General features: G+C 51.4%; 1 protein-coding gene across 17 annotated transcripts in view; it reads left to right on the top strand.

Moving 5' to 3' along the window:
* The window catches only part of CUX1 (cut like homeobox 1), a 387,498-nt gene that overhangs the window by 324,655 nt on the left and 36,912 nt on the right, over positions 1-25,931 (top strand). For 8 of the 17 annotated variants that reach the window (XM_079720364.1, XM_079720363.1, XM_079720361.1 and 5 more), the window contains 4 exons: positions 1,235-1,400; positions 1,946-2,002; positions 22,051-22,353; positions 24,697-24,885. The exons of the other annotated variants lie outside the window; for them this stretch is intronic. In XM_079720364.1, coding sequence (XP_079576490.1) covers positions 1,235-1,400; positions 1,946-2,002; positions 22,051-22,353; positions 24,697-24,885 — 715 coding nt within the window. The remainder of the gene's footprint in view (positions 1-1,234; positions 1,401-1,945; positions 2,003-22,050; positions 22,354-24,696; positions 24,886-25,931) is intronic. 17 annotated transcript variants of the gene reach the window in all.

The following is a 25,931-nucleotide window of genomic DNA, read 5'->3' as shown; positions in this document are numbered from 1 at the left end:
CACACTCCACAACAAGAGAAGCCGCCGCAATGAGAAGCCAGCACACCGCAACGAAGAGTAGCCCCCGCTCACCGCAACTAGAGAAAGCCCTCGTGCAGCAACGAAGACCCAATGCAGCAAAAAAAAAAAAAAAAAAAGACAGCTTCCCCAAGGGCCACGTGGCTGGGTCAGCAGCAGCCTGCCCCGCAACCTCCTGCCCGCCTTACCAGGTCCTGCCTTGAGTTCAGTGTTTGCAATGTACTGTGCTATGAATCCTTGAAATACGGTTGTGAGCTCTTTGTCCCGACTTTACAAAAGGTGATGGGGTGAATAGAAATGAGGATGAGAATTTAAAGTCCCTTGAAATTTCTAGTTCAGCGTTGTAAAAATATCATTTGAGAACATTTAAATAGACATTTGTGCTCATGCCTTAAATTTAGCAGAGACTTAATAGCATTGAACTTGTTTGGCCCATGAGTGCAGTTTATTCTGGAACTTGAGAACTTTTCAAAGAGTGATCGGATGCAGCCCCTAAATATCTCTGGGCTGCATCTGTGTCCTGTGGGGGGTGTTTGTGCCCATACATATGTATGGCCATATGTGAGCGTAACAAAGTCGGGTATGTACGTGCAACTTGTCGATCGTCTGCAGTGAGCTTCACTCCCAGGCTGGCTCCTCAGTTGCCACCAGCTCACCTCTGGGCCCCTACCATCGAGCAGGATGTGATCAGAGAGAGCAGACCTTTCTAAATGCCAGGCTGGCCCGGCTCCAGCAAAGGAGACGGGCGCCCGCGTCCCGCCAGCATCCGTTGCTCCTGCTCTAAAGGGGTCCTTGGCCCCCAGCACCTCGGCCTTTGCTGGCGCCACCAGGCAAAGAGCAACGTGGTTTCAGTGCTTCCTCCCCAGGTTGTCAGGACGACAACCCTGCAGGCTTGGCAGGATCGAGACCCTGGGGGGAGGCCCTCCCCTCCGTTTGCCCACCCTCCTCTCCCTGGGAGCTGAAAGCTGGGACTATGACTATGGCTCCCCGTGCCAGGGCATCAGCCCACTGGTGACCTTGAAAAGCTTATCCCCCACCCCAGGCTGTTGCCACCCACCCCCAGGGGATGGTTCTGTGCTCGGCCCCAGGAGTGCCCCCCGTGTGCCATCCATCCCAACCACGCCTCCACACGGCCATGCGTGTATCACTAACACATTCTGGGGCCTCACACCAAATCCGGGGTGCTGATGCTGTGTGTCTTTGGTCACCATTCCAGGTGCTAGGCCTGTCCCAGGGCAGTGTCAGCGACATGCTGTCCCGGCCGAAGCCATGGAGCAAGCTGACCCAAAAAGGCCGCGAACCCTTCATCCGGATGCAGCTCTGGCTGAACGGCGAGCTGGGCCAGGGCGTCCTGCCTGTCCAAGGACAGCAGCAAGGGCCAGGTAAGGGCAGCCCCGCCCTGGGCTGCTGCAGGCGGTGGGGGAGGGGAGCCTGTGCCGGGAGACCACCAGCCACGCTGTCAGCTGCTGCCTGAGAACCGCCCCCCTTCCTCCACCACCTGTTGCCATGGGACTGACTCAGTTTTTAGGAGAGAGAAGATTGTGCCTAGCTAATTTTATAAGCAGCAGAAAATGAGTTACCAATTAGGAAAATGCTGTTTATACATAAATATAGGTAAAAGTCAAGTAGCTAAATCAGGGAATCAGGAAAGGAAATCAGCCAAAGGAACAGAATGAAAGATCTCATGGGTGACAGCTTCCGCTTGCTCTCCAGCCAGTGGCCCAGCTTTCTACCGGCAGCGCTTTGCCTGTCAGCATGGACACCCAACCCCCGCCCCGTTCTGGCCCTCCCCGTAAGGAGTGGGTACCCTCCCTTGGGCCTTTGGGGCCCTTATTGCTGTGCCCCCTCTGCTGTGCTCCAGGTATTAGGAAGCTGTAACCCCCCAAGTTTGTTTCCTCATTTAACTGTACCCATTTCTCTCATTTAGTCCTGCACTCCATGACGTCACTCCAGGACCCCCTGCAGCAGGGCTGCGTGAGCTCAGGTAACTAGCCATGTCTGGTGTTTTGAATGAAACATTTCCCTGCCTTTTGTGCTTTCCTCTGGTCTGTACCGGGGAGACTTGAAGGATCCCTCGTTCTGGATCCGGTGAGCTGAAAACATGGTACCCTCTAGGCAAACTGGATTCGTCGAGGTCGTGGTTTCTAATGGAGAAGGAGAGAGTCGACGGCCAAGTGCAGGTTCCTCCAGCGTTTTCTTGTTCCTCACCGCGCTCTTTCATCAGTCCGTCGGCTCCTAGGTGTGAGGCCCTGTGTTCGGGGCTGGAGGCTGGGGTGCGAGTCAGAGACGGATTCTGTGCTCAGGGGGCTTCCAGTCTCATAGGAGGGGACAGGGGACAAGGAACGGGCATTGCAGTTCAGGGCATGACACTCAGGAGAGTGGGACTGAGCTTGGGGTCCAGCCTGGGAGCAGGTGGTGGAGGGCCTGGAGCCCGGGCCCAGGAGCTGGGGCTGCTTCCGGGTGGCATCTGAGAGCCCCGAGGCCTGGTCTTTGAGGTCACATCTCCGCCACGCGGACTCCTGGACACGGCAGCCCGGGCTGGCCCACATCCCTGATTCCTGGACCCCCTCCTTGTCCTTCCTGTGTGCCCGCTTGTGCCAGACTTTTCCCACCCGGCTCTCAGGAACAGCCAGCATCATGAGCTGTTCCTCTTTTTTTCTTTCTTTATTTTTCTAAACATGTTGATTAGTCTCCATATCCCATTGATTCATTGAAAACACAAACAAAGCTAAGTGAGGAGCGTGGAGCCCGCCAGCCTGCTGGAAGTTTTACGAGGGAAAACACGTGTCGTGAGGGGAACAGCTGGGCGGCAGCGGCCGCCACGGCTTCGAAACTCCAAACCCGCACACAGATGCAGCCAGAGTGTGCTGGGTGCAGCTAAGTTCCCGGCTGACATTTTCTTGTGTTTTGGGTGTTCCATCTTGAGGGGTGGAAGGCTGTATCTAACCCAAGCTCTTGGTTTTCTTGGCTGGACCTCTAAATGGAGTGGCTGGCCCTCTAAGAAGGATCAGGTGTACTTCCTTCTCGCTGCCTTTCTGCGTTGGCCAATTTCCTTAGCAAGTACTGGAGAACTTACACAGCACTGGCGCCCATTCAAAACACATTAGAGAAAATAATGGACGCGGTTGTTTGTGCTAGAGTTTTGTGGACGTTTGCATGGAAAATTCTCCTTGCCTCTTGCTCTAATGGAAAGCTGGCCCCCTGTTAACTCTCCGAGTATCTGCTGCCCCATCAGAGTCAGGACCCAACTTGGCAGAATGTGACTAACGGTTTTTAGATCAAAACCCCTTGTTCCTAAATACAATAAGAAATCGCCTGCAGTCCCAGGTTGGTTTTGATGGATGCCAAAACCTTCCCTGTGTCGGAACAAATCCTTAAAGAATGGCTTTTTACTTTTTATTTAGCAAGCACTCGCTGCCGTGCTGCAACATTCCTATGACAGCCATGTTTCCAACCTGGGAACAACTCACAGGGCTCCTCAGAGGGAAGTAAGTGATATTTGTAAGAGATCAAATTACTTTATAAAATAAGGAGATTTAAACTCTTGGGGAGCCTGCAGATTGAAGGAGGTAGGGAGGCAGGAGGCAGTGAGCCCCTGGGTACAAGTGAGCACTGTAGAACTTTCCCCTGCTTTCTGTGAAGAGGCCCAGGCAGGCCTCTCTGTGTCATCTCTGCAAGACGGGAGGTGGATGGCAGACCTCTCACTCGACGTGCCTGTTGTGAGTCAGCAGTTGGGAAGCCATCAGTAGAAATAATAATTATGGTGATTGTGGAGAAAGGTGGAAAACTTATTTCTTACATTCTAGGAAAATAGAATTTTTTTTTTTAAGTCATGATGGTAGCTAAGCGAAAATGTTTCTCTGGATCGGGAAAGACTAGAAAGTGCTTGTCAGAATGAAAAGACAGATGATCATATAGTGGCAAGATTGTGGGTGGTAGTTTTCCTTGTTTGAAATTTCTTTACTATCAGTGTTATCCTTTCAGGAGTGTTTCTAAAACTTAAAGTAGCCGTGCCTTTCGGTATGTGGAATTTAGATTTGAAAAACAGAATTCTCTTATAATGATGAGTGTTGGTAAATCAGTGGGATGAATGACTATTGGAGACGCCAGGATCTTTGACAGCCTAAAAAAATCAGTGTCTGGACTTCCCTGGCGGTCCAGTGGTTAAGACTCCGCGCTTCCAACGCAGGGGGCGCGGGCCGGGAACTAGGATCCCGCATGCCGCGCAGTGTGGCCAAAAAAAAAAAAAAACAGTGTCTCGGAGGAAGCATTCAGCATTGCTCCCCAAAAGGCAGGGAGTAACGCCTCTGGCCTAGGATTTCTAGGATTCTGATTCCCTGCTCTCGCTGTGGCTACCACGGAATCCTTCCAAGAGGCCCCCAGACCCAGAAAGATGCTCTGTCCTTGGTGGTGGCTCCATGAGGCCTCTGCCCAAGGCAGCTCACCGTGGTGGCAGCAGATGGCTGCAGGAAGGTAATTCTGACCCTGGGTTGGTCTGTTCCTAAATATTGGTGAGAAACACTCAGTGTCTGAGAATCCAGGCTGCCGAACTGGCCCGGCCATCGGTTCAGCCTCTGAAGTGTGGAAGGACTTTGGAAGACCCGCCTTCTGTCCACAGCCTCAGTCTGAGCAGAGATCTTGTGGGTCTAATGCAGGGCTCTGTGCTTAGTTACCATGGCAATGAGGTGCCCCGGGGGTGGAGGGCCTCACTCAACTGAACAGCAAACTGCTGACACGGGACTCTGTTTTCCTCCTAAGAATTCCTGTCTGCCTCTTTCTGCCCAGCCCTGTTGCCCTCAGCATCTCCATTTTCCTTAATGATTTCTGTGTCAAACTTGCCAATCAGGTTTATGATAAAGGAGAGAGAAACTGAAGTTTCCAGTGTATCATCACTTTTTCCTCCTGCTGGTTGTAACCATTTCTGAATGTTCCTTTGATGATTCGAGACTTGGGGTGATGGCCTTGGACACTGAGGAGAGTTGATGCCACTTTCAGCCAGTGACCTGCGCTATTGAGGCCTTGGTGAGGAGAACGGAGGGTTCCATCCAATCATATGAGTAACTTAAAAAAAACAAAAACAGTTTTTAAAGGACAGAACTTCAGATCAGTTACCTATTCCTATATTTCCTGGTAGTCTAGTTTCACATTTTTTTACATATAAATTTATTTATTTTTGGCTGCGTTGGGTCTTCGTTGCTGCGCACGGGCTTTCTCTACTTGCGGCGAGCTCTTTGTTGTGGTGCGAGGGCTTCTCATTGCGGTGGCTTCTCTTGTTGCGGAGCGCGGGCTCTAGGCACACGGGCTTACTTGCTCCGCAGCATGTGCGATCTTCCCGGACCAGGGCTCGAACCCGTGTCCTCTGCATTGGCAGGCGGATTCTTAACCACTGTGCCACCAGGGAAGTCCCTCTATACACATGTTTCTGTGGGCTTCTTTGAAAGTCCCCAGTGTCTTGGGTTGTCGTTAATCTAATATGGCAAGACAGAGGTGCAGGTATTCCTTTGGGATTGGTTCTCCGAGTCTCCCGTTTGTTTGTCTCCCATCCCAGCTATCGCATCAGCTACCCTCGCCCTGCGTAGCAATAATAGTGCTCAGGAGAAGCAAAGGAAGCGCTCAGAGAAGGAGAAAGGAGGGACCAAGCAAGGCTTGTTTTCTCTGAGTGTGGCCTGTGGTCGTTGCTTATCAGTTAGGAGGGTGTTTTGTTTTTAAAGAAGAAAACCTTGAGATGTAATGAAGGTGTACATGTGTGTATCCGTATAGGTAGTACATAGGTACCTAGTTAGATATGATCTACAATTGGATTGTTTTTTCTTTTTCATTCCTTAAAGCTCATTTCATATTCATGGTTCCTTGGTGTGATTAATCTTTTTGCCCCAAGGGAAAGGAGACATGAGACAACTCCAAAGCGGGGAGAAAGAAAGGGGAAGGAACAGATTTTTCTAAATGCGACTCAGTCACTCATCACCGTATGGAGAACTGACAGGAGTCGCCCATGCGCTCAGCTTGGTAACTTTTTACTCTGGGAGCACTTCGTTACTGTAGCTCACAAGCTTCCACGCCCAGATGGATTATTGCAAGCCGTACCGACGAAAGGATGGCCCAGTCTCCTCGGATTAATGATAAAATACCCAGCTTTTTCCCAGCGTGTCAGGCAGGAACTGCGGGTTCCAGAATCTTCTCCGGCCTTGGAGGATTCCATGGCTCCTCGTCACTGTTCTCACTCAGCCGACCACCAGTTCCCTCTTGAGAAGATAGCAGCTGCGTCCCTCTCTAACGTGGGTGGTCCCACGTGTGCCCCTTCCCTGACATGAGCACCACGGAGCTGTATGCTGCACGTGGCCTTAAGCAGCCGGACAGTCCCAGGGCCACAGCTCCCGGTTAGGGACAGGCCGACCTTCCTTTTTAATACGCATAATGGCTCTTGCTCGGTGCCCATGAAATGACCAGGAGAACACGTCCACGGTTTTAGTGCTTTAAACTCAGTTTCCTTGAATAAGCAATCAGTTCCTCAGTTTTGGTGACTAAGTCAGGGTGGGGCATTTGGACAGCACATTAATAAGAAGAGGAAGGGCTAGTCAAACCCCCAGAGAATTCCATGGCACCATGTAAAGCAGGCAAAACTCTTTGTCCAGTGCCCTAGACTAGAACTGAGTTGATTTTTTTTTCCTTTCTTTTTTTTCCTTCTCTTTCATGGAAATACATCAGTGAAAGTAACTATTGGTGCTCTCTGAAAAGAACTCTTCTAACCCTCATTTTGAATAGCTGAAAAGATTTGTATATACATAACCAATTTATACATGGCCGTAGGCAACAGCTCAAAAACAAAAGAGAATTCTGGAAAGCCACATGTGAGCTAGGAAGTGACCCCTCCTGAGCAGGTGGCCGCTCTGCGCATCATTAGTCCTGGGGCTCAGCCTCTGCCCCCGGCTCACCGGCCGTGAACTTGGCGGCTGGTAGAACTAAGTGCCCATTCATTTCTCTCTTTCTTGGTTGTGCCCTGCTTGACGGCATTTCAGTGTTACCAAGAGTGCCACGATAAAGGAATTGTCTATCCTAAGATCAGAAAAGTCAGGTTTCTGGAATCAGAAGCAACCTACCTTACCGTTTGTCTGTCATCTGGTACATGTGGGCTCAGGCCGGTGGGGAGGCCCGTGGTGCTGAGGGCGCCCCAGGAGGTGGCTGGGCCGTGAAGGGCGAAGGGGTCAGGGCGGAGAACATTCCAGGTGGAGAGCTCTGCGGGTGCAAACGTTCATTGATGGCTGAGGACGGGACATGTGCGGAACCTTTGAAAAAAAGCGAAAATAGTAGAAGCCCTGACTTTAGAGGCCTTCTGTTTTTCTTTTAAAATAACAGGAGGAAAGTGAATTACGGAGGAATTTTGTCTTTTCTTTATGTAGAATAGGGTTCCTGTTGCCGCCTTAAGGCTCGTATGATAAGAAAAGAAGTATGGAGATCAGGACAGAAGGGGGGCTCCTTGGCTCCTTTGAGGTGACCTCCGTCACCTGCCCCCGTGGCGGCACTGGGCCCCAGGATGCCCAGCCTGCTGCCCCGTGGGCGGCTCTTTATTGAGAGGAAGTGGTCTTCCAGAGCGTGGAGAGGCAGGCTGAGGCTCAGCGCACCCAAGAGTGGCCTCGGAGGGCAGGGCGGGAGGGCAAGGCTGTAGGGAGGGAGGACGGCTTCTCATGAGCTCCCCGGAAGCTGCGCCGCCCTGCGTTACCTCCGTGCCTGCGCTGCCTTTGCAGCTCTCCTAGCGGTTCTGGGCATTTGTGGGATTCCTTGTGGCGCCTGAGCACGACCCTGAAACTACCTCGCTGCAACATTAACCAGGATGGCAGAGGGAGCACGGAGAGGCCCTTCCACTCCTGGGATGCCATGGGGGGTGGACGGGAGCCGGTGAGGGTGGTGGTGGAGCCGAGCCGGCCCGGCCTGCCCTCCCCTAGAGCACACTGCACCTGCAGGCCCCGCACAGGCATCCCTGGAGCAGCAGCCACTGAGTCAGCCAGCCCACTCGATGTTTTCGTCTCAAAGCAGCAAATGCTGTCACCACGATCACTGGGAAAGGCTGCTTCTCACAAATCAGCCCCCAAGCAAGGGTCTATGTTCCTTGAGTGGGATTTGTCACTGGGTCTCTCCAAAAAACGACGAGAGAATCAGAGTAAACCAGAGCAAGAGACTTTTATTTTTAGTTATGGTTTGTGGGTTTTTGGGTTTTTTTTTTTTTTTTTTGAATAAGTAAAGTGCATCATGGCTACAAAATGCAGGATTTAAAAGAGCTTACACCCTTTTTCAAAAATAAGTCGCCCTCCTCCCTCATCCCCAGGCCCCCAGGTGCTCTCCCCCAAGGCCCTCCTGTTCATTTCCTTCAGAGAGTCTCTGCATCTAGATGTTTGTTGCACCCAGAAGGGAGCACGCAGTGCTCAAGGTGTGCTTTGCTTTTCTCACCTGGCAGTAGTCTGTAGAGACTGCCCTAGGCTGGGACATAAAGAATTTCCTCCTCTGTTCACTGCTGTAGGGAATTCCTGTATCTGGACATACCATACTTTATTTAACCAATCACTAGTGAGAGATATTTAGATTGATTTTTTTTTTTTTTTTTTTTTTTTTGCGGTACGCGGGCCTCTCACTGTTGTGGCCTCTCCCGTTGCGGAGCACAGGCTCCGGACGCGCAGGCTCAGCGGCCATGGCTCACGGGCCCAGCCGCTCCGCAGCATGTGGGATCTTCCCAGACCGGGGCACGAACCCCTGTCCCCTGCATTGGCAGGCGGACTCTCAACCACTGCGCCACCAGGGAAGCCCCCCTAGATTGATTTTTAACAGCAGAACCTAAGAAACAATCCTGCAGCGAGCAGCCTTGAGCACGTGTGAGCAGCAGCAGGGCGCGGTGGCTCAGAGCCGACTGCAGAGGGCTCGTCTCATCTCGGCCACTGAGCACCTGTGTGGCCTTGGGCAAGTGACTCGACCTCTCTGTGTCTCAGTTTCTTCTTTAAAATAGGAAAAATAAAGTACCTATCTCCTAGACCTTCAGGAGTTTTAAATGAGTTCGCATATAAAAGCCTCCAGAGCAGTGGCTCGCACAGAGGAAGTGCTAGTTGAGTGTTTGCTTTCCTACTGCTGCCCTTGAAACCACTGCCATTATGTCATTTCGTGCACACACAGATAGCTATAGAACAATGTACGTGCACACATGAAATGTCAGGCTCCTGGCTTTAAAGCAGGAAACGGGTCCAGCACTCACTCCTTGGGCGGAGACTGTCAAGTGAGAGCCTGGCTGGGTGGCAGCCGGCACAAAGGGTCAGTTGCAGGATGACCTGCATGCAGCTCTCCAGATTCCTGGCTTCCCTGAAATGCTGTCCATCTTTGAAAATTGTCTGTCCACCTGCCATTCCATGAAGTTCACCCAATATCTTGAGCTTCAAGAGTAAGACTACAGGTCATCGCTCAGGCCATTTGGGGCAAACTAGTGCAGAGCCAGGCCATCTCGTCTGGTTACAGGGGTGACTGTGGGCACAGGTGAGCGGCAGCACCATCCCGCTCAGCTTCTCTTGGTTGCTTGGCCTGGACCCTCGGTGCTGGCACGCCCTAACTGCCCGTTAGGAGAAGGCCCCGGCAGGCCTTTGTCACGGGCCTCTGGACACGTCTCCTTTCTCTTCCCCTTAGACTTTCTTTGGAGAAGGGAATTTGCAGTACATTGGGCATTCAGTACAAGAGGCAAAAGTAGGTCACAGGTGCAAATGAGGACTTCAGTTTTCAATGGTTTGCTTCCAGGGAAGGATGAAGAAGCTTAAATGCTTAAAAATCCTCAGGTAATTTTTAAAAGGCGGTAAGAGTACAATGAAGAAACTCATATATTTGCACCTTTTATGTGCCAAGCGCAGCTCTAATACCTTTGATCCCCAAGTGGATTAAAGTGGAAATGATTTATAAATAAATTTATTAAAAAATAATAGTAATAAAATAAAATCAGATCCAAGATGAACACTTAACAGAAAATCAGATGCCTCAGTTACCCCGAGAGGCATGCCCTTGTGTTCAGGCTGGGAGCTGGGCAGAAGGGAAGGGAACCCAGCAACGAATCAGTGGCATAGTCAGAGCCCGGTTTATGAAGTTTTGCAGCAGAAAGTGTATGACCCATCTGGCCTGTGATGCGGGTCCATGCTGCTTTGAAACCCCTTCCAGGCTAGATCCAAGGAAGATATGCACAGTGGCCCAGGGTTCTTTCCCGTGCAAGGACAGCCCCGCCCTTCAGCTTCATGCCCTCTCCCTGCTAGTGGCCCTCAGCCAGCCTAGGACCTGGGGCCCAGTCCCCTGCTGACTGGTCCCTGGGCCAGGGTCATACTCAGGAGTGAGAAAGGGGGTCCCAGAGAGAACGAAGCAAGCCAGGCGGCTTCCGTCACCGGCTTCATCTTGATTTTGTGTTTTGTTCCTCCCTTTGGAACTGGATTCCTAAATATAGCCCGAGTCTGAATTGGCAGATGTTGGGTTTGTCCTTTACAAGAGGGCCAAAATTAGTCTGTCATTTGGCACCTAAATAAAGCAGCCAAACTGCCTTTGTACCAACTTTGCAATGAGGAGGGACTGAAGTTGCCGCATTTCTCTCGACAAGGAAACTTTCTCGGAAGCTGGAGCATCACCTCTGAAGCCAAGAGGCTGAGTCCAGAGAGACGTGCCTTCCTCCCGGCTAGACCCTCTCGTCTCTGAGTTACAGTCAGTTTGTTCCACGCAGTTTAAATACCTCATGAGATTGGAAGAGGAGGATCAATACCCCACAGAAATAGCACTTGGAGAGAACAGCAGTGGTGACTTTGATTTGGGGAGGAAAAGAGCAATCTGTCCAGAGTGCCTGGAGCTGGGTGAGCAGAGGGGCTCCCCAGGGGCAGCAGAAAGATGTTATAATCAATTACCACATCCTAACACTGATGTATGATAATTACTGAGTGTTTCTCCTGAGATAGCGCAGCATTTGGCTGGGATGCAGTTCTTTCATGGTCCACTGCCTGATTAATATGCAAATAATAGGCTGATTGCATGATGAATGCAGAAAATGAGTTCGCTGATAACGTGAGCACTGGAGCGGGAAGATGATAAATTACTTTTACTGACTGTCGTACATTAAGTACCCTTTCTCAACAATTTCATCACAAATTAAGTAAAGCAGTATGGAGAGATTATGAGGATGTGTAAAATAATGTACCTTAATAGCTTTTCTTTCTTTTTTTTTTTTATAAATTTATTTTATTTATTTGGTTTTGGCTGTGTTGGGTCTTCGTTGCTGTGCGCGGGCTTTCTCTAGTTGCGGCGAGCGGGGGCTACTCTTCATCGCGGTGCGCGGGCTTCTCATTGCGGTGGCTTCTCTTGGTGCGGAGCACGGGCTCTAGGTGCGCGGGCTTCAGTAGTTGTGGCGAGCGGGCTCTAAAGCGCAGGCTCAGTAGTCACGGCGCACGGGCTTAGTTGCTCTGTGGCATGTGGGGTCTTCCCAGACCAGGGCTCAAACCCCTGTCCCCCGCATTGGCAGGCGGATTCTTAACCACTGCGCCACCGGGGAAGTCCCCTTAATAGGTTTTTCTAATACCATCACATACAACGAAAATGTCCCTTGGTTCTGCTCAGCACGGCCTGGGGCCCGTGTAGGGCCAGATCAGTGCACTCAACCTGCGTGTTGTTGGGAAGCCGGGAAGCAGCCCACAACACCAGCTATTCATTCAATCAGCGAAGGATTCTCTAAGGAACATTCCATCACAGGCCAGACATCACCTGCATGCCAGGCTGCCTGGCAGGGTTATTGAGAGGGGACAGGCTGCTCTTGGGGCAAATACTGGAGCCTCTGCGCAGATGGGCACTTGCAAGCCTGCTGTCCACCAGGTGCCTGGAGGGAAGGAATGTTTCTGAGCTGCAGGCCTAAAAGGCTCAGAAGGAAAACACTATTCAAAACCGCCTCTTAACTCCTCCAAGCCTTAGAAATCTAGGAAAATGAATGCCACCGTCAGAATGGCAGTATGAGCTGCCTGCCAGAGAGAATCACTACCGGTGAAGGATGGGCAGGTCTGCCCAAAGCCAGAAAGGAACCCTGGAGGAAGAAAACACATGCACATGGGCGCGCGCACACGCACACACAGTGCTTAATCTTTGATTACAGCAGAGCAATTTAACTAGAGAGTTTGTTTTTACTCATCTCAGTAATATATATTTAGACTGTTTGTATGACATACATTTTCTCTTAATGCACAGGGACGCATTGATAAGTGTTCATACACACAGCTGGTTCGGTAATAAGGTTATTGAAGGTAATTTGAAAGCATTATTTCTAAATCAGTATGGATCTGTAGAAAAGCTAGGAACAGGGGGAGCACTGTGCTCCTGAGGCCGGCCCAACGGTGTCACCAGTGTGGTCCCCGCAGCCTCGCCAGCCTGGGAGTTCACTACCAAAGTTGAATTGTAACTTAAGGAAGGTTTTTAATTTTTAACATTCCCAAACTCTGCTTTGGACATGCGTATTTCCTTGAGAGCCTGTAAAAGATACACAAGAAAAATCATGGAAGCCTGAGGGGCAGCAAGTTTACAATCCCGAATGCCCGGCAGCACCCACCCCCGGGTGAGCGCTCCTGGGCTCAGGACCACGTCACCTGGGCAGCTTCCCCAGGTGCTAAGATCTTTCCCCGCCATGTGCTTTCCTGGTTCGGTTCAGAGAGAAAAGAGGAGGGTGAGAAAGCATCCCAAGAGTGAGGGAAGCGCAGGTGGCACAGGCGGTGCCTGATGGGAGGGGCCCTGTAGACGTGCGAATCACAGCCTCACCCCCTGCACCCCGTGCTATGCCAGGACAGAGGCGACCTGCCAAGGACGGCCCTCCCGCCTCCTCCCTTCCTTGAGCGCCGACCTCCCGCCACGGGTTCGTCGTCCCCTTCGGTGAAACGCAACCAAAATGGAGCTCAGCCTTTTCTCCCCGGAACTGTGAAAGCACCGCCATCCCCATGGTCACCTGAGCCAGGGCCCGGGCAGCTCACCTCGATCCCCCCTCCCTCTTACACCTGCCCCCGCTCTCTCTCACGCACACACACTCACACGCACACACACTCACACGCACGCTCACACTCACACAGTTTCTGTTTCCTAAACCTCCAGAACCGTCCCTCCAGTTCGCATGTCGGGCTAGGGCCCTCCCCTCCTTCAGCCCCTTCCCTGGGGTTAAAGTCCCACCTTCTCAGTGTGTGACCCTGCCCCCGCCACCCCGCCACCTCTGTCTTTCTTGTTCCCTCCTCCCCAGCCTCAGCTTCAGTGTCACAGTGCTGTGAGCTGCCACCACCCCCTGGACGTCCCCCTCCTAGTCCTCGTCCCAAGGTCTTTGTGATAGCCAGCTGCTTAGTGATGTCTGCCTGGGTCACCGTGCCCCACCTCCTAGCACCCCGCCTGGCACTTAGAAGTTTCCCTTAGTGAATGAAGGGCACAGGCCCTCTCTTCAAGTGGCTTGGAAGTCAGCTCGGGGATGTAAGCTGGCACAAGTTAAATAGAAACCTTGCTTTTATTAAACAGGTTTTTGTTGTTAATAAGTAAACTGTTGTGGCTTTTAAGTCACTGTAAGTGTTCCTTAGGCAAACTTCTTAAAATGTTCACACACATACACCAGCACCTACTGTCTCCTTTTTACTATTGAAACAAAGAGTGAGTGATGTGGTAGGTTTGCTGGGATTTTCAGTGACTTAAGGCAATGCCCAGGCTGGCTGAGGGCCAAAGACTATTGCCAGCCCGGGGCCAGCGAGGAGGGCAGGCAGGGCCTGGCCGTGGGAGGGGTGGGCGCCAGTGTGTGATGCCGCCTCTTTGGGATCAGGCTTTCCCCAGGCTAGGGGGAGACCCGCCCGGGCCCTTGGGGATGGGGCCCGAGGCCCCCCGTTACCCCACCACCGGCGTCAGGCGCAGGCCCTTGGAAAGCAGGCTGTTCTGTAGTGGGGCCACTTCACACGCTCCAACATGCCTTAGTGTGTTGTTAGGTTATTTCTGTTCCTTTCTCGGTAACAAGCGTGCAGTGGCGTGGCGGGAAGGGTGTGAAAGGTCCTGCGTGTCTCTGAGACGTCTATGAACGTCTCCACATATTTTCTTTCAAGCCTCTGCTAATCAGTCCAAAGACCACGCATACGCAAAAGCAAAATGCTCCATGTTTCTTTTTGTTTGTTTTTTGTTTGTTTGTTTTGCGGTACACGGGCCTCTCACTGTTGTGGCCTCTCCCGTTGCGGAGCACAGGCTCCGGACGCGCAGGCTCAGCGGCCATGGCTCACGGGCCCAGCCACTCCGCGGCATGTGGGATCTTCCCGGACCGGGGCACGAACCCGTGTCCCCTGCATCGGCAGGTGGACTCTCAACCACTGCGCCAACAGGGAAGCCCAAAATGCTCCATGTTTTATGGGGTTTTTTGGATTTTTATTGGAGTGTAGTTGAATTACAACGTTGTGTTAGTTTCAGGTGTACAGCAAACTGAATCAGTTATACATATACATATAGCCACTCTTTTTTAGATTCTTTTCCCGTATAGGCCGTTACAGAGTATTGAGTAGAGTTCTCTGTGCTATACAGCAAGTCCTTAGTAGTTACCTACTTTATATATAGCAGTATGTATATGTCAATGCCAATCAAAAACTCCACGTTTTTACGTTGGCCGTGCCTAACGGAGATATGTGGCTGGAGAAATAGGATGGGGGTCCTGACGGGCGACGAGCATCTGCTCAGAGACTCGGAGGCAGGGAGCCCCCCCCCCCGCCCCCCAGGAAAGGTTTGGTGCTCAGAGATGTTAGAGAGAGGGTCTGACGTCACCGTGTGGCACTAAAACCCAGGGCAAATTAGGCAGCCGTTCACTTTCGACGCAGAGAAGCTCGTTATTTCTAAAGAGGCCCGGCGGCCATGAACCCTCAGGTGGGGGGGGTCTCTTCAGACAGGAACCGCGTGAGCCGTGAGCACGTCCCTGTGTTTCGGCTTGGGTTCTGTGTCCCCGCCATGATCTCCACGTCTGAAGTCGGCTGGGAAGCGTCCCGGGCTGGCGGTCATCCTGCGGTGGCCTCTGAAGCTGTCATCACTGTCTAGGCCCCTCAAGCTGGGTAGGGTCCTTCCAGGCCACCAGGGCTCCCGCTAGACCGAGGACGCCAGCACCGGGCACTCCAGAACCTTCTGTAGGTCCTTGCATGGCCGTGCCACTCGCAGCGCCGAAGCTCCAGTCTCCCCTCGGGCTCCGTCTCTGCCCTCTGCCTCCCTGGGACCCCTCTTCCTCTGCCCTTTGACTTCCTCCCTCCCTCAGTCATGTTTCCATGCGCCAGGCCGTGACCCCACTGCTCCCCCAAACTTCTCTTTCTCTCTCCCATCTTCCATACTTGACAGTCTGTAGAGGCGCTTGGAATTTCCTGGCTTGGCACGGGCTCAAAGCCTAAACTATGGACATAATGAAAAGCGGTGCATCAGACCAGCCGCCAGTTAAATAATGTTTGGGTTCTTGTCAGAATGTCACAGAGTACCCTGTCATTTTGTTTCAGCAACTTGTCCTTCTGAATGCACAGTTCGCCTTATGGCATGCCAGCAGTAAAAATGTCACTTACAATAATTACTTTTTGGTGAAAATGCTTGCTGACTTCCTACCTTCAAGCTGTTTTTTACACAGTGGGGAGATAATAAGAAATGACTTTATCCTGACTGCTCAAATGAACACTAAATGGAATTTGGGTTATTATTACTGCAGATAGAGGGCTGGGTATGGAAATTTAAACAGTGGATTGGGTAATCTGCAGAGAGATTTGTCTCTGAAAATTATGGCGGGTGTGGATTTTCAGTTGGCTTCTATTGAAAACTTAAGGCAGCTGTTGTTTGCCTGCTGTTTTTGGAATATAATATTTTTCATAATCCTTTTATAGTTCCTGAAAGCTCTGTGTGTTTCAGAGGGCCTTGAGTCACTGTCTGTGCTATCTGTGTCTTACTCACCGGGCTACTCTTCTGCAAGATTCGAAGCCTTCCCCAAAAAATTAATCCACACAGATCACTTTTTAAATGTAACACCTTACTATTGCCATCAGAATTGGATAGATGGTCTGTGTAGTTGGGCTCTTAATGCAAACCACGCATTTTTAGTTGCCCCAGTCCCGCAGGCTGCAGACTCTTTGAGAGCAAGGTCTCTGTCGAATTCCTCTTATCCTTGGGGATTTCCCTGGTGGTCCAGTGGTTTAGGACGTGGCCCCTGGTTCAGTTCCTGGTCGGGGAACTAAGATCCCACAAGCCGCAAGGCACAGCCAAAAATAAAATAAAATAAAGCAAAACAAAAAGTTTTGTCTTATCCCCACTGCTGAGCAGAGTGTACAACACAGAGCAGGTGCTCTAAAAAAGTTTGCTTGGGCGAGTGAATGAATGAATGAAGGCAGAGGCAGGCTGTTGTGACACCGCAGTGACTGGCCGTTGGGGGCTTTCCACTCCTGAGCTGGTCAGATCCTCGCTCCACCCAAGTGACCTGGGAGATATGTCACAATGCCCATCGGAGCCTCGGTTTCGTCGCCTGGAGTGCGGGGTTTATATTTCCACCACAGGACCATCGTGAGGATTGAATGAACCAGTGTGTAAATGCCCTTAGCACACGGCTGCATTCAGGCGAGGTTGTAAAGGTGTTTCAGTTCCCTTCCCTCATCCTAGAGGTGGGTTGGCTTTGAGGGCCTCACCATCACATTTCTGAGGTCTGGGCACGTGGATACGTGCCTCAGCACAGTGCCTGGCGCACAGTGAGTGCACAAGAAACATTTGCTTGAGCACTAGCTGCTGTTACAAGAGGTCATAGGATAGGGTTTATTTATTTATTTTATTTATTTATTTTTGGCTGTGTTGGGTCTTCATTGCCGTGTGCGGGCTTTCTCTAGTTGCAGTGAGCGGGGGCTACTCTTCATTGCGGTGCGCGGGCTTCTCATTCATTGCGGTGGCTTCTCTTGTTGCGGAGCATGGGCTCTAGGTGCGCGGGCTTCAGTAGTTGTGGCGCACGGGCTCAGTAGCTGTGGCGCACGGGCCTAGTTGCTCCTCGCACGTGGGATCTTCCCGGACCAGGGATCGAACCCGTGTCCCCTGCATTGGCGGGCGGATTCTTAACCACTGCGCCACCAGGGAAGCCCCAAGAGTAAGGTTTCTTAACATCGTCTTCCCCCTCACCCCAGGATGCTCCTGCTGCAGTGCATCCCCTCTCGGAACGGCACCCCACACACCCCGTAGCCCAGGCCACAACGTGGGACACACCCCCTCTTGCTCAGCCCTCTCCCTACATCCACTCAGCCCCCAGTCCTGTTGACGCGATCTCATAAATCTCACCTGAACCTACATACTTCTCCCCACCCCACTGCCTGCCCTCCTCAGCCTCCATCCGCTGTCCCCGACGACCTCCTGGCCCCAGCCGTGCTGTCTGCAAGTTCTTTCTCTGTACTGAAGCAACAGTGAACTTGTTTACTTTCTTACTCTTTGACGTTAGGCCTATAATATTTCAAACATGAAATTACAGAATAACCCAGCGAATGCCGATCACCCAACTTTAGCCCTAACTAAAGGGCTAAACTGAATGGGTCATTATTCAATCCTGTTTTTTGGGGGGTTTGGGGGTTTTTTTTTGCGGTACGCGGGCCTCTCACTGTTGTGGCCTCTCCCATTGCGGAGCACAGGCTCCGGACGCACAGGCTCAGCTGCCATGGCTCACAGGCCCAGCCGCTCCGCGGCATGTGGGATCTTCCCAGACCGGGGCACGAACCCGTGTCCCTTGCATTGGCAGGCAGACTCTCAACCACTGCACCACCAGGGAAGCCCAATCCTGTATTTTTAAGAAATAAAATGTCAGCCTCTCCCTAGTCTCATTCCGCCTAGAAGTCAGCTACCGACTGTCCTGAATGTGCACTTTGTCTTTCCTGGACGTGATTTTATACCCTCACTGGGGGTCTAACTGCCACACACAGCACATAGCGCATGCAGCTTTTCGGCTTGTGCACCAGTGTTGTCATCTGTTTCGTTCTGTGCCTTGCTTTGTGGGCTCACCATTACGCTTTCATGCTGGTCCACGTGACTGTAGTCCTGACCCTCTTGCCGCTGTTTATAGCACGTGGTATATTGTATGAACGTGCCCTGGCTCCCGACTGCCCAAAAATTAAAACAGGCACTGTAACCAACTCAAAGGCCCTGCACAACCCAGCCCCTGGGGACCACCTCTCTTTGCCTCATATTCTTGCTACACTCAATTTTATTGATGACTGAAACCCACCAGGTATCTGGAACAATCTATCTCCCTTCCTTGTCACTGCTACTCCTCCCAACTTAGCTGGCTAATTCCTATTCATGCCTGAAGTCCCCCTGAAATGTCACCCTCCCAGGAGGTCTCTGATCCCCAGGCCACATCAGTGTCCCCACCCCCCTGCTGTGTGCTACGTTCACTGCCGTATTCCCACTGGCCTGACTCAACAGACTTGGGGAATGAGTGAAAGAAGTATGGAATAATGCATCTTTGTTCATTCTTTCTGCTGGCACTTTTGTCCTAAGTAAGTTGATAATGACATATAATTCACATACAGTAAAATTCACTCTGCCGGCATAGAGGCATTCTATGCATTTCAGTAATCAAGATATAGAATAATTCCATCAGCCTCCCAAAATTCCCTCGTGCCCCTTTGTAGGCAACTCCTGCCCTTCACCCTAGCAACACTGATCTGTTTTCTGTCCCTGTAGTTTTACCCTTTCCAGAATATCATCTAAATGGTATCACACAAGATGTAGCTGTTGAGTCTATCACCAGCATCTCAGTCGTGTGCCAGGAACTATGGAAGAAACAGCAATAAATCATGAGGAGATTTACACTGCGTGCAGGGGAGACCTATTTTTTTTTTCTTTTGGCCGCGTTGGGTCTTCATTGCTACGCGCAGGCTTTCTCTAGTTGTGGCAAGCTGGGGCTGCTCTTCGTTGTGATGCATGGGCTTCTCATTGCAGTGGCTTCTCTTTGTTGCAGAGCACGGGCTCTAGGCACATGGGCTTCAGTAGTTGCAGCACGCGGGCTCTAGAGCGCAGGCTCAGTAGTTGTGGCTCACAGGCTTAGTTGCTCCGTGGCACGTGGGATCTCCCGGGACCAGGGCTCGAACCCGTGTCCCCTGCATTGGCAGGCGGATTCTTAACCACTGTGCCATCCGGGAAGTCCCAGGGGAACTTTATATAGACAAATATGTTCAATTTAATAACTACTTTTTTTTTTAACATCGAGTTCAGGTTTCCTTAGTGCTGACCATGTGGCAGGTTCGTTCCTCATTACAACCCTCATTTCCTCATTTTTCCTCATTTCCTCATTTTTCAGATGAGGAAACTGGGATGTTGCAGGAAGTTAGGAATCCTATTCAAGTTAGCACCACCAGCTAGTAGAGGCAGCCCCCATCCCCAGGCTCAATGCCTTAGTGCCAAGCCCAGGGCTCCTCCTTTTTTTCTTGTTTAAATTATTTTTAGTTACACAGAAGAGCCCAAAGCCTTGTTCTTTCAAAACGTCTTGTTTTAATCAGAGGGCTCCATTTGCTAATTTTTGGAAAAGAAAATATTTCTTCTTCTCTGTTGACCATGTTTCTTGCTCTGTCAAGATGGTGAGTCATACGGGCACCTGTCCTCCTGGCACCGAGGGGCCCGGTCCCCTCACCAGGGGTCGATGGGAGCTGGTTGATGGGTCTGGTTTTGTGGTGCTTACTGGAAGTAGCTTTCTAGAGAATTGAATGACTTTCCAATGTGATGTTCTGAGCCTGTGGATTCGTGGTGTGTCCAGTGAGGCTGCTCCAAGAACGTGGGCCCAATTCTGCTCTCGGTGACCTGAGACCACGGTGGCAACTGTGTGCACCTGTGTGCACCTGTGTCTGTCGGTGAACAGTTGTCACTCAGCCAGTACAGTTTAGACACAGACTCATGGTGGAGGTGCAGATACCAGCCACCCAGTACATTCCCAGGCCCAGTGGGGTTTTGATCTCGGCCGGGGGGGGCGGGGTTACCTTTGTCTGCAGTCACGGTTGGGAGCACAGAGGGACACCAGTAACATGTGGCGAGCACCTCTGGTCGGTTCTCTCAGAGGGTTTTCCTGGCAAAAATGCGTGCAAGTGTCTTGCTGAGGATGCCTGGAAGAAAGAAACATGCCTCCACTCGAGCTATTCAGGGCACCCGCCTGCGCCGGTGCCAGAACAAAACAGGGGTGGTGCTCGGGCAGCAGTGCCGGCCGGTATGTTCTCCAGGCAGCCATGATTCTGACCTTGCTGTGGGTTAAAGGACACAAACCTGAGAAGAAATCTGTTTATCATGTGGGGAATTCATGCCATCCTTGACAGTATACAGTGAGCAAGATGAATGATCTGCCAAATTGGTCCCTCGCCTGGGTGACTCAGGGCAAGTTCACAGTGCAATTCCATTGCTGCTTCAGATTCAAAAATAACGTTTGCTGGGTTTTATATCCAGTTGTATGATGACCTGGAGGTGAGCAGAGAGAAGAAATCCGATTTGTAGGATTCAGACTGCCTTAAGGATTTATATGGACCATTTCTGCTGTTTACGTCTGTCTCTTTTACAGCTTTCACAAACCAGTGTTTTTTGTTTTTTGTTTTGTTTTGTTTTTTTTTAACCTGATTTTCCACGTTGAGGACACAGCATTATGTGATGGTGGACCTCTGTCCTGGTTTAGGACAACAGATGGGTTTATCGGTTGAATTGCAGTTGTTTTATTTGGGATTTTCTTTCTAGGTATTTATACAAAATATCCCTTGTATCTGGAATACATTTCCCATCCTCTTGAGTTGAGAATAGGTTGTTATCCTGGATATCATATGTCCATCAAAGGACACTCCAGTTATACGATCAGTTAAAATTCAGTTACTCTTTAGTTTTACATTTTCTTTAGTCAGGTCGCGGGTATCAGGGGGGCCGCCCATGTGTGCTCACACTCACTGCGTGGCCCGGCCTCATGAGCTGTCATCTCTCTGAGGCTGTAGAGCCCTGTGACAGTGCCTGGCCTGGCCCCTCACACAGGGTGCTGTGGGATCTCCCCGTGTGCCGTGCCTGGTGGGAGCGGGGAGTGGGGGCAGAGATTGCACCCAGACTCTGAGCCAAAGGCAGGTAGGACCGCAGTGCTAGGTCACTTTGCATTTTCTCTATATTTGGAAATTAGGAAATGGCAAAAGCCTTTATTCCAGGCATCCCAAAACTAGAACGGATGTCAGGTTTTACGGGTAATGCTACCAGAGAGGCCCGAAGGGACTGCTCAGCAACAGAGCACGGTGGCACTCCCTGCCGGGCACCTGCAATAAGACAGCTCCTTCTTATGAAAGGAGAGCATGGAGACCTTACTGGCCACACTGGCCCCGTCTCTTCCGGTGTTGGTGACAGCATGGCATAGACAGAGAGCTAGGCTTTCAGAAGCACATCCTGGGCTCTGGCAGAGAGCAGGGTGGGCACTCCTCTTCCATCGGTTCCCTCCAGGTAGGGTGCCATGGAGCCCTCTGGGATCACAGTGAGAACCGACCTGGGGTCCCAGCTCAGCACCAGGCGGCCGAGGACTTAGGTCTCATCTTCAAGGGTCTTCATTGCTGTGGTGACCACACATCGTAGGCAGCCCTCATTTAAAATACTATGTCCGTTCATTTTGTGCTGGAAATTATAGACAAAATAAGTATGCAAATTATAATCTAGCCAAGGTACTTCTGAATTAAAGAATTAAGGGGTTCCATCAGAAGAAATCATGACAGTGATAGCACGTGACTAATAGGATGTATTTTTTAACAGAATGCCCTTTATTGAGCCTTCAGAGACCTTCTCTTTAAACTCCTAGTTTTTCTTCTGTTGCTGTTTTTTATTTTTTAATACAGAAAATGAAAGGTTAATTCTCAGCCAAAAAAACTATGAAACAATTCATTTAAATCCATAGACTGCCATACTGTCTCCTTCTTAAACAGACGTTTAATTAGTAATTCCTAGATACGGAAAGTAGATGCACATGGTGAAAGACAGCTGTTTTCAGCCTCGGTTTTCTGTGTGCTTTGATTACAGAAAGCACTCCAAAGACCTCTGCCAGCTGCAGCCCTGCACCCGAATCACCAATGAGCTCTAGCGAATCAGTGAAGAGTTTGACTGAACTGGTCCAGCAGCCCTGTCCCCCCATTGAAACAAATAAGGACGGCAAACCTCCAGAACCCAGCGACCCGCCCGCTTCAGACTCCCAGCCCACCACCCCGCTGCCTCTCTCCGGACACTCGGCTCTCAGCATTCAAGAGCTGGTGGCCATGTCTCCAGAGCTGGACACCTACGGCATAACCAAGAGGGTCAAGGAGGTGCTGACCGACAACAACCTGGGTAGGTTCCCTCCCCAACTGCTCGGTCAGGAGGTGGCAGGTCGTCTCCTGTCGGGAGTTCTCAGGAAGAGCGAGTGGAAGGGGGGCCTCAGGCTGAGCCAGCCAAAGGGTTTAAACGTTCACAGGCTGCCTGTAAGAACCTAAAACGTCCTACAGTTGTGAGCACTAAGGGTTCATAAGGGTGTTAGAGGTCTAAGGTCAGTCCCAGCCCAGCCCAGCCCCACCCCTGCGCCCCAAGCAGGACCTCTTGGAAGACAAGCATGCCGGCCGGAGCCAACTCAGGCCATACACTCCGGCCACCAATGGGGGCATGCCCAGTGGAGCTCTGAATCCTGGCGGAGGGGGTGGGGATTGTGCAGACCAGGGCAGGATCAGCCATGAGCCCAGTAGCATCTGGGTGGCGTCACGGGAGAGCCCAACAGGCAGGGTTCAGATTTGCTGTGAAGGCAAAACTGATCTGAGGGGTGAAACTTTTCACACCAGGGAGACGACTTCCTCCTCTTTGAGTAGAAGAGGCTCCATCGCAGCGTCACCCTGGATTTAGAGATGAGAGGCATCTTCATGGTTGCTCCAGCTGGTCTTGGCTTCTCCAGGAAAGAAGCTGCCTCCCCTCCCAGGGTGTGTGAGAGGAGTAATAGACACAAAGAGGGCCAAGTTACAGATGAATTAGGCAGCTTGGTCAAGACCCAGTCATCCGCTTAACCTTTGACCTGGGATCTTGAGGTGTTCATGGGTTAGTCTCTTAAAGTCATAGCAGGATGTGTGTGTGCGTGCACATTTTAAAGGGTGAGGATCAGTAGCTTTCTTCAGGCTCTCAAATATGTCTGGGACTCAAAAATGATTGAGAGCCACTGCTGTGGAACCTCTAAAAGTAATACAGATAATTTTCTAAGAATAATCACTTGATTTCTGCCCCCCACCCCTGCCCCATACAGCTGGGTGGGTCAAGCAAATCGTAACTAAGCTGTTCATATATATCGCTTTCCTGACATAACAAGCTCCTTGGAATGAAATGAGATATAGGCTAAACTGAGAGTTTGAAAAGCAGAGAAACCACAAAATCAGTAAATGTATATCTCAGTTAAAATGACTGATATCAAAAAAACTTAATTTCTCAAATCCAAAGCTTTCCATGCAGTAAACTTTTGCTTAGAGTCCCACTTCTTACAAGGCAGTGCTCTTGTAACTGCTGTGAGTGCAGCTGGGGGTGTTTCCCTCTCACAGATGGAGGACGTGAGCCGCAGGGGGAACAAGCCGGTCGTCCACGGTCCCCCTGCACTGCGGGGTAGAGCCGGTGTCATGATCCATAGGCTTTATGGTACCAGACACTGGCCTCTGATCCCGGTCTCCACTTCCACTGGCAGTCCTGTTCATTTAAGTCCTCCCGTCCAGCCCTTCAGGTTGTGCCTGGTTCTCGTGCGTACCTTTAAAAGTGGTGGGGGCTTCCCTGGTGGCGCAGTGGTTGTGAGTCCGCCTGCCGACGCAGGGGACACGGGTTCGTGCCCCGGTCCGGGAAGATCCCACATGCTGCGGAGCAGCTGGGCCCGTGAGCCATGGCCGCTGAGCCTGTGCATCCAGAGCCTGTGCTCCGCAACGGGAGAGGCCACAACAGTGAGAGGCCCGCGTACCGCAAAAAAAAAAAAAAAAAAAAAAGTGGTGGCCCCTCTTCACTGGCAGCTGAATGGCTCTCAGAGAAGAGAAATTTTCTTTCTAAGCCTCTGACGAACATTGCAGACCTAACGCCGCTGTGCTCTCCAGAGCGAAATACCCTCTGATCAGCCTGGGAAGCAGGCTGCTTGAACTGCGGGGACAGACTTTAGAGTTGGAAATGGCCTGCTTTTCAGGAAAATAAAGCTGAGGAGCTCTTTCTTTTTCTCTTTCCTGCTGTGACCTTGGGTCAAGTGGCCTGTTTTCTCAGCAGGACCTGGTAACCTCACTAATCGTGAAAGGAGCCAGTGCAGACGGCCCTGTGGTTTGAGGCTGTAAAAAGGAGGTCTCCCCACGAGCTGCTCAACCTCCTGAGCTCGGCTTTGGGATTAACCACCTCTGATAAAAGCCGCAGGTGTCATCCAGGCCTCGGTTCATCCGAAGCCCAGAGGCTTTTTTGAGAGAAACCTTGTGTGTAGCCAGAATGCAAGAGTAATACTGACTCCATCACCAGTGGAGTTCGTTACCAGTCTGGTTGAGGAAGTGCTTCTACAAAGTGCTCACTCTAAGTCGGGAGCCAGCTGATCAGACCGTGGGTCTTGAACCCCCATTTCTGATTTTAACCTGACACATACTTCTTCCGCCAGATCCCTGGGTCTCAGCAGTGATATCACTCTTGGTTCTGTTCTCTCTCTAGGTCAGCGCTTGTTTGGGGAGACCATCCTAGGGCTCACCCAAGGCTCCGTCTCCGACCTCCTAGCTCGCCCAAAGCCCTGGCACAAGCTCAGTCTGAAGGGGCGGGAGCCCTTTGTCCGGATGCAGCTGTGGCTGAATGACCCCAACAACGTTGAGAAGCTGATGGACATGAAACGGATGGAAAAGAAAGGTAACTCCCTGCCGCCTGCCCCAGCCAATCGCTTTCTCATTTATAAACGCGCTGTCGCTTTTAAAGCCTCCACACAGAGCTGAGGAGGCACACTGATCCATGCCCAAGGGACTATAAGGCAGGGCGAAGGATTTTTTGACGATCATCCACCGATGAGTACCTAAAAGGACTGGGAAGATTTGTGGCTTTTTCTGCCTAGCAGCCTGAATCCAAAGGCATTTAGCCCTGGGGGGCACTGTGATAATTCCTCAGTCACCCTGGCGACCAGTGTACCTTTTTCTTCTTCAGGAGAATAAGGCCACTTGGTGGTGGCTCCTTTGTTGTCTTTTGTTTTGTTGGATGGGTGGGGTATTAAAACACTTCATCGCTCGCGTACCACATGGCAGGGCTTCCACAAAGAGGTGGTTAAAAAATGCATTTGTAAATAAGAAGTCTCTGGTTCAGAGAAGTTAGCCACCTCCATGGAGGTCGCCCAGCCTGGAGAACAGCAGAGCAAATTCCTGCCAGGACAGACCTCTCTCTTGCTGTTACGTTACAGTCTCTGGGGCTGTAGAGGATACGACCTCCTAGAGAGCTAAGAGCAGCTCTCTTCTCCAGACACATCCCGAGCCCTCTCAAATGCTGAGCAGCGTTCTGCTACAGGTTACGGCACAGAAGAAACCCTGAGGGATTTCCTTGGTGGCAGGAAGTGACACCTGCTCTGTGTCCTGGTTTGCACTGCACGTGCTGCCCCTTGTCAGTGAGTCCTCCCCTTGGAGGGGACAGTCCTGGGTCACCTTTAGTGCTGCGAGCTCACCTGGTGGTTGCTGAATCCCTTAGACGTGGAAGAGTGGGCACCAGCTGCTGGTCTGGCTGTAGGAAGCTGTGACCATCCCCCTTCCTCAGCTTCTGCAGGGGATCTCACCAAAGAGTGGGCATCACAACCACCCGTGTGACTGTGCCCGGCCCCACACCCAGCACGCCTGAGCCGGGGGTGGGTGGAGCCCGGGCTTGTACCCTCTGAGTTCACCAGGGGCGTGTGATGCTCACCTCCAGCCGGGCATCAC

The sequence above is a fragment of the Hyperoodon ampullatus genome, assembly GCF_949752795.1.
Source record: "Hyperoodon ampullatus genome assembly, chromosome: 14".
Taxonomy (NCBI): Eukaryota; Metazoa; Chordata; class Mammalia; order Artiodactyla; family Ziphiidae; genus Hyperoodon; species Hyperoodon ampullatus.
The sequence above is the reverse complement of the archived record's forward strand: the minus strand, read 5'-3'. Positions and strand labels throughout refer to the sequence as shown.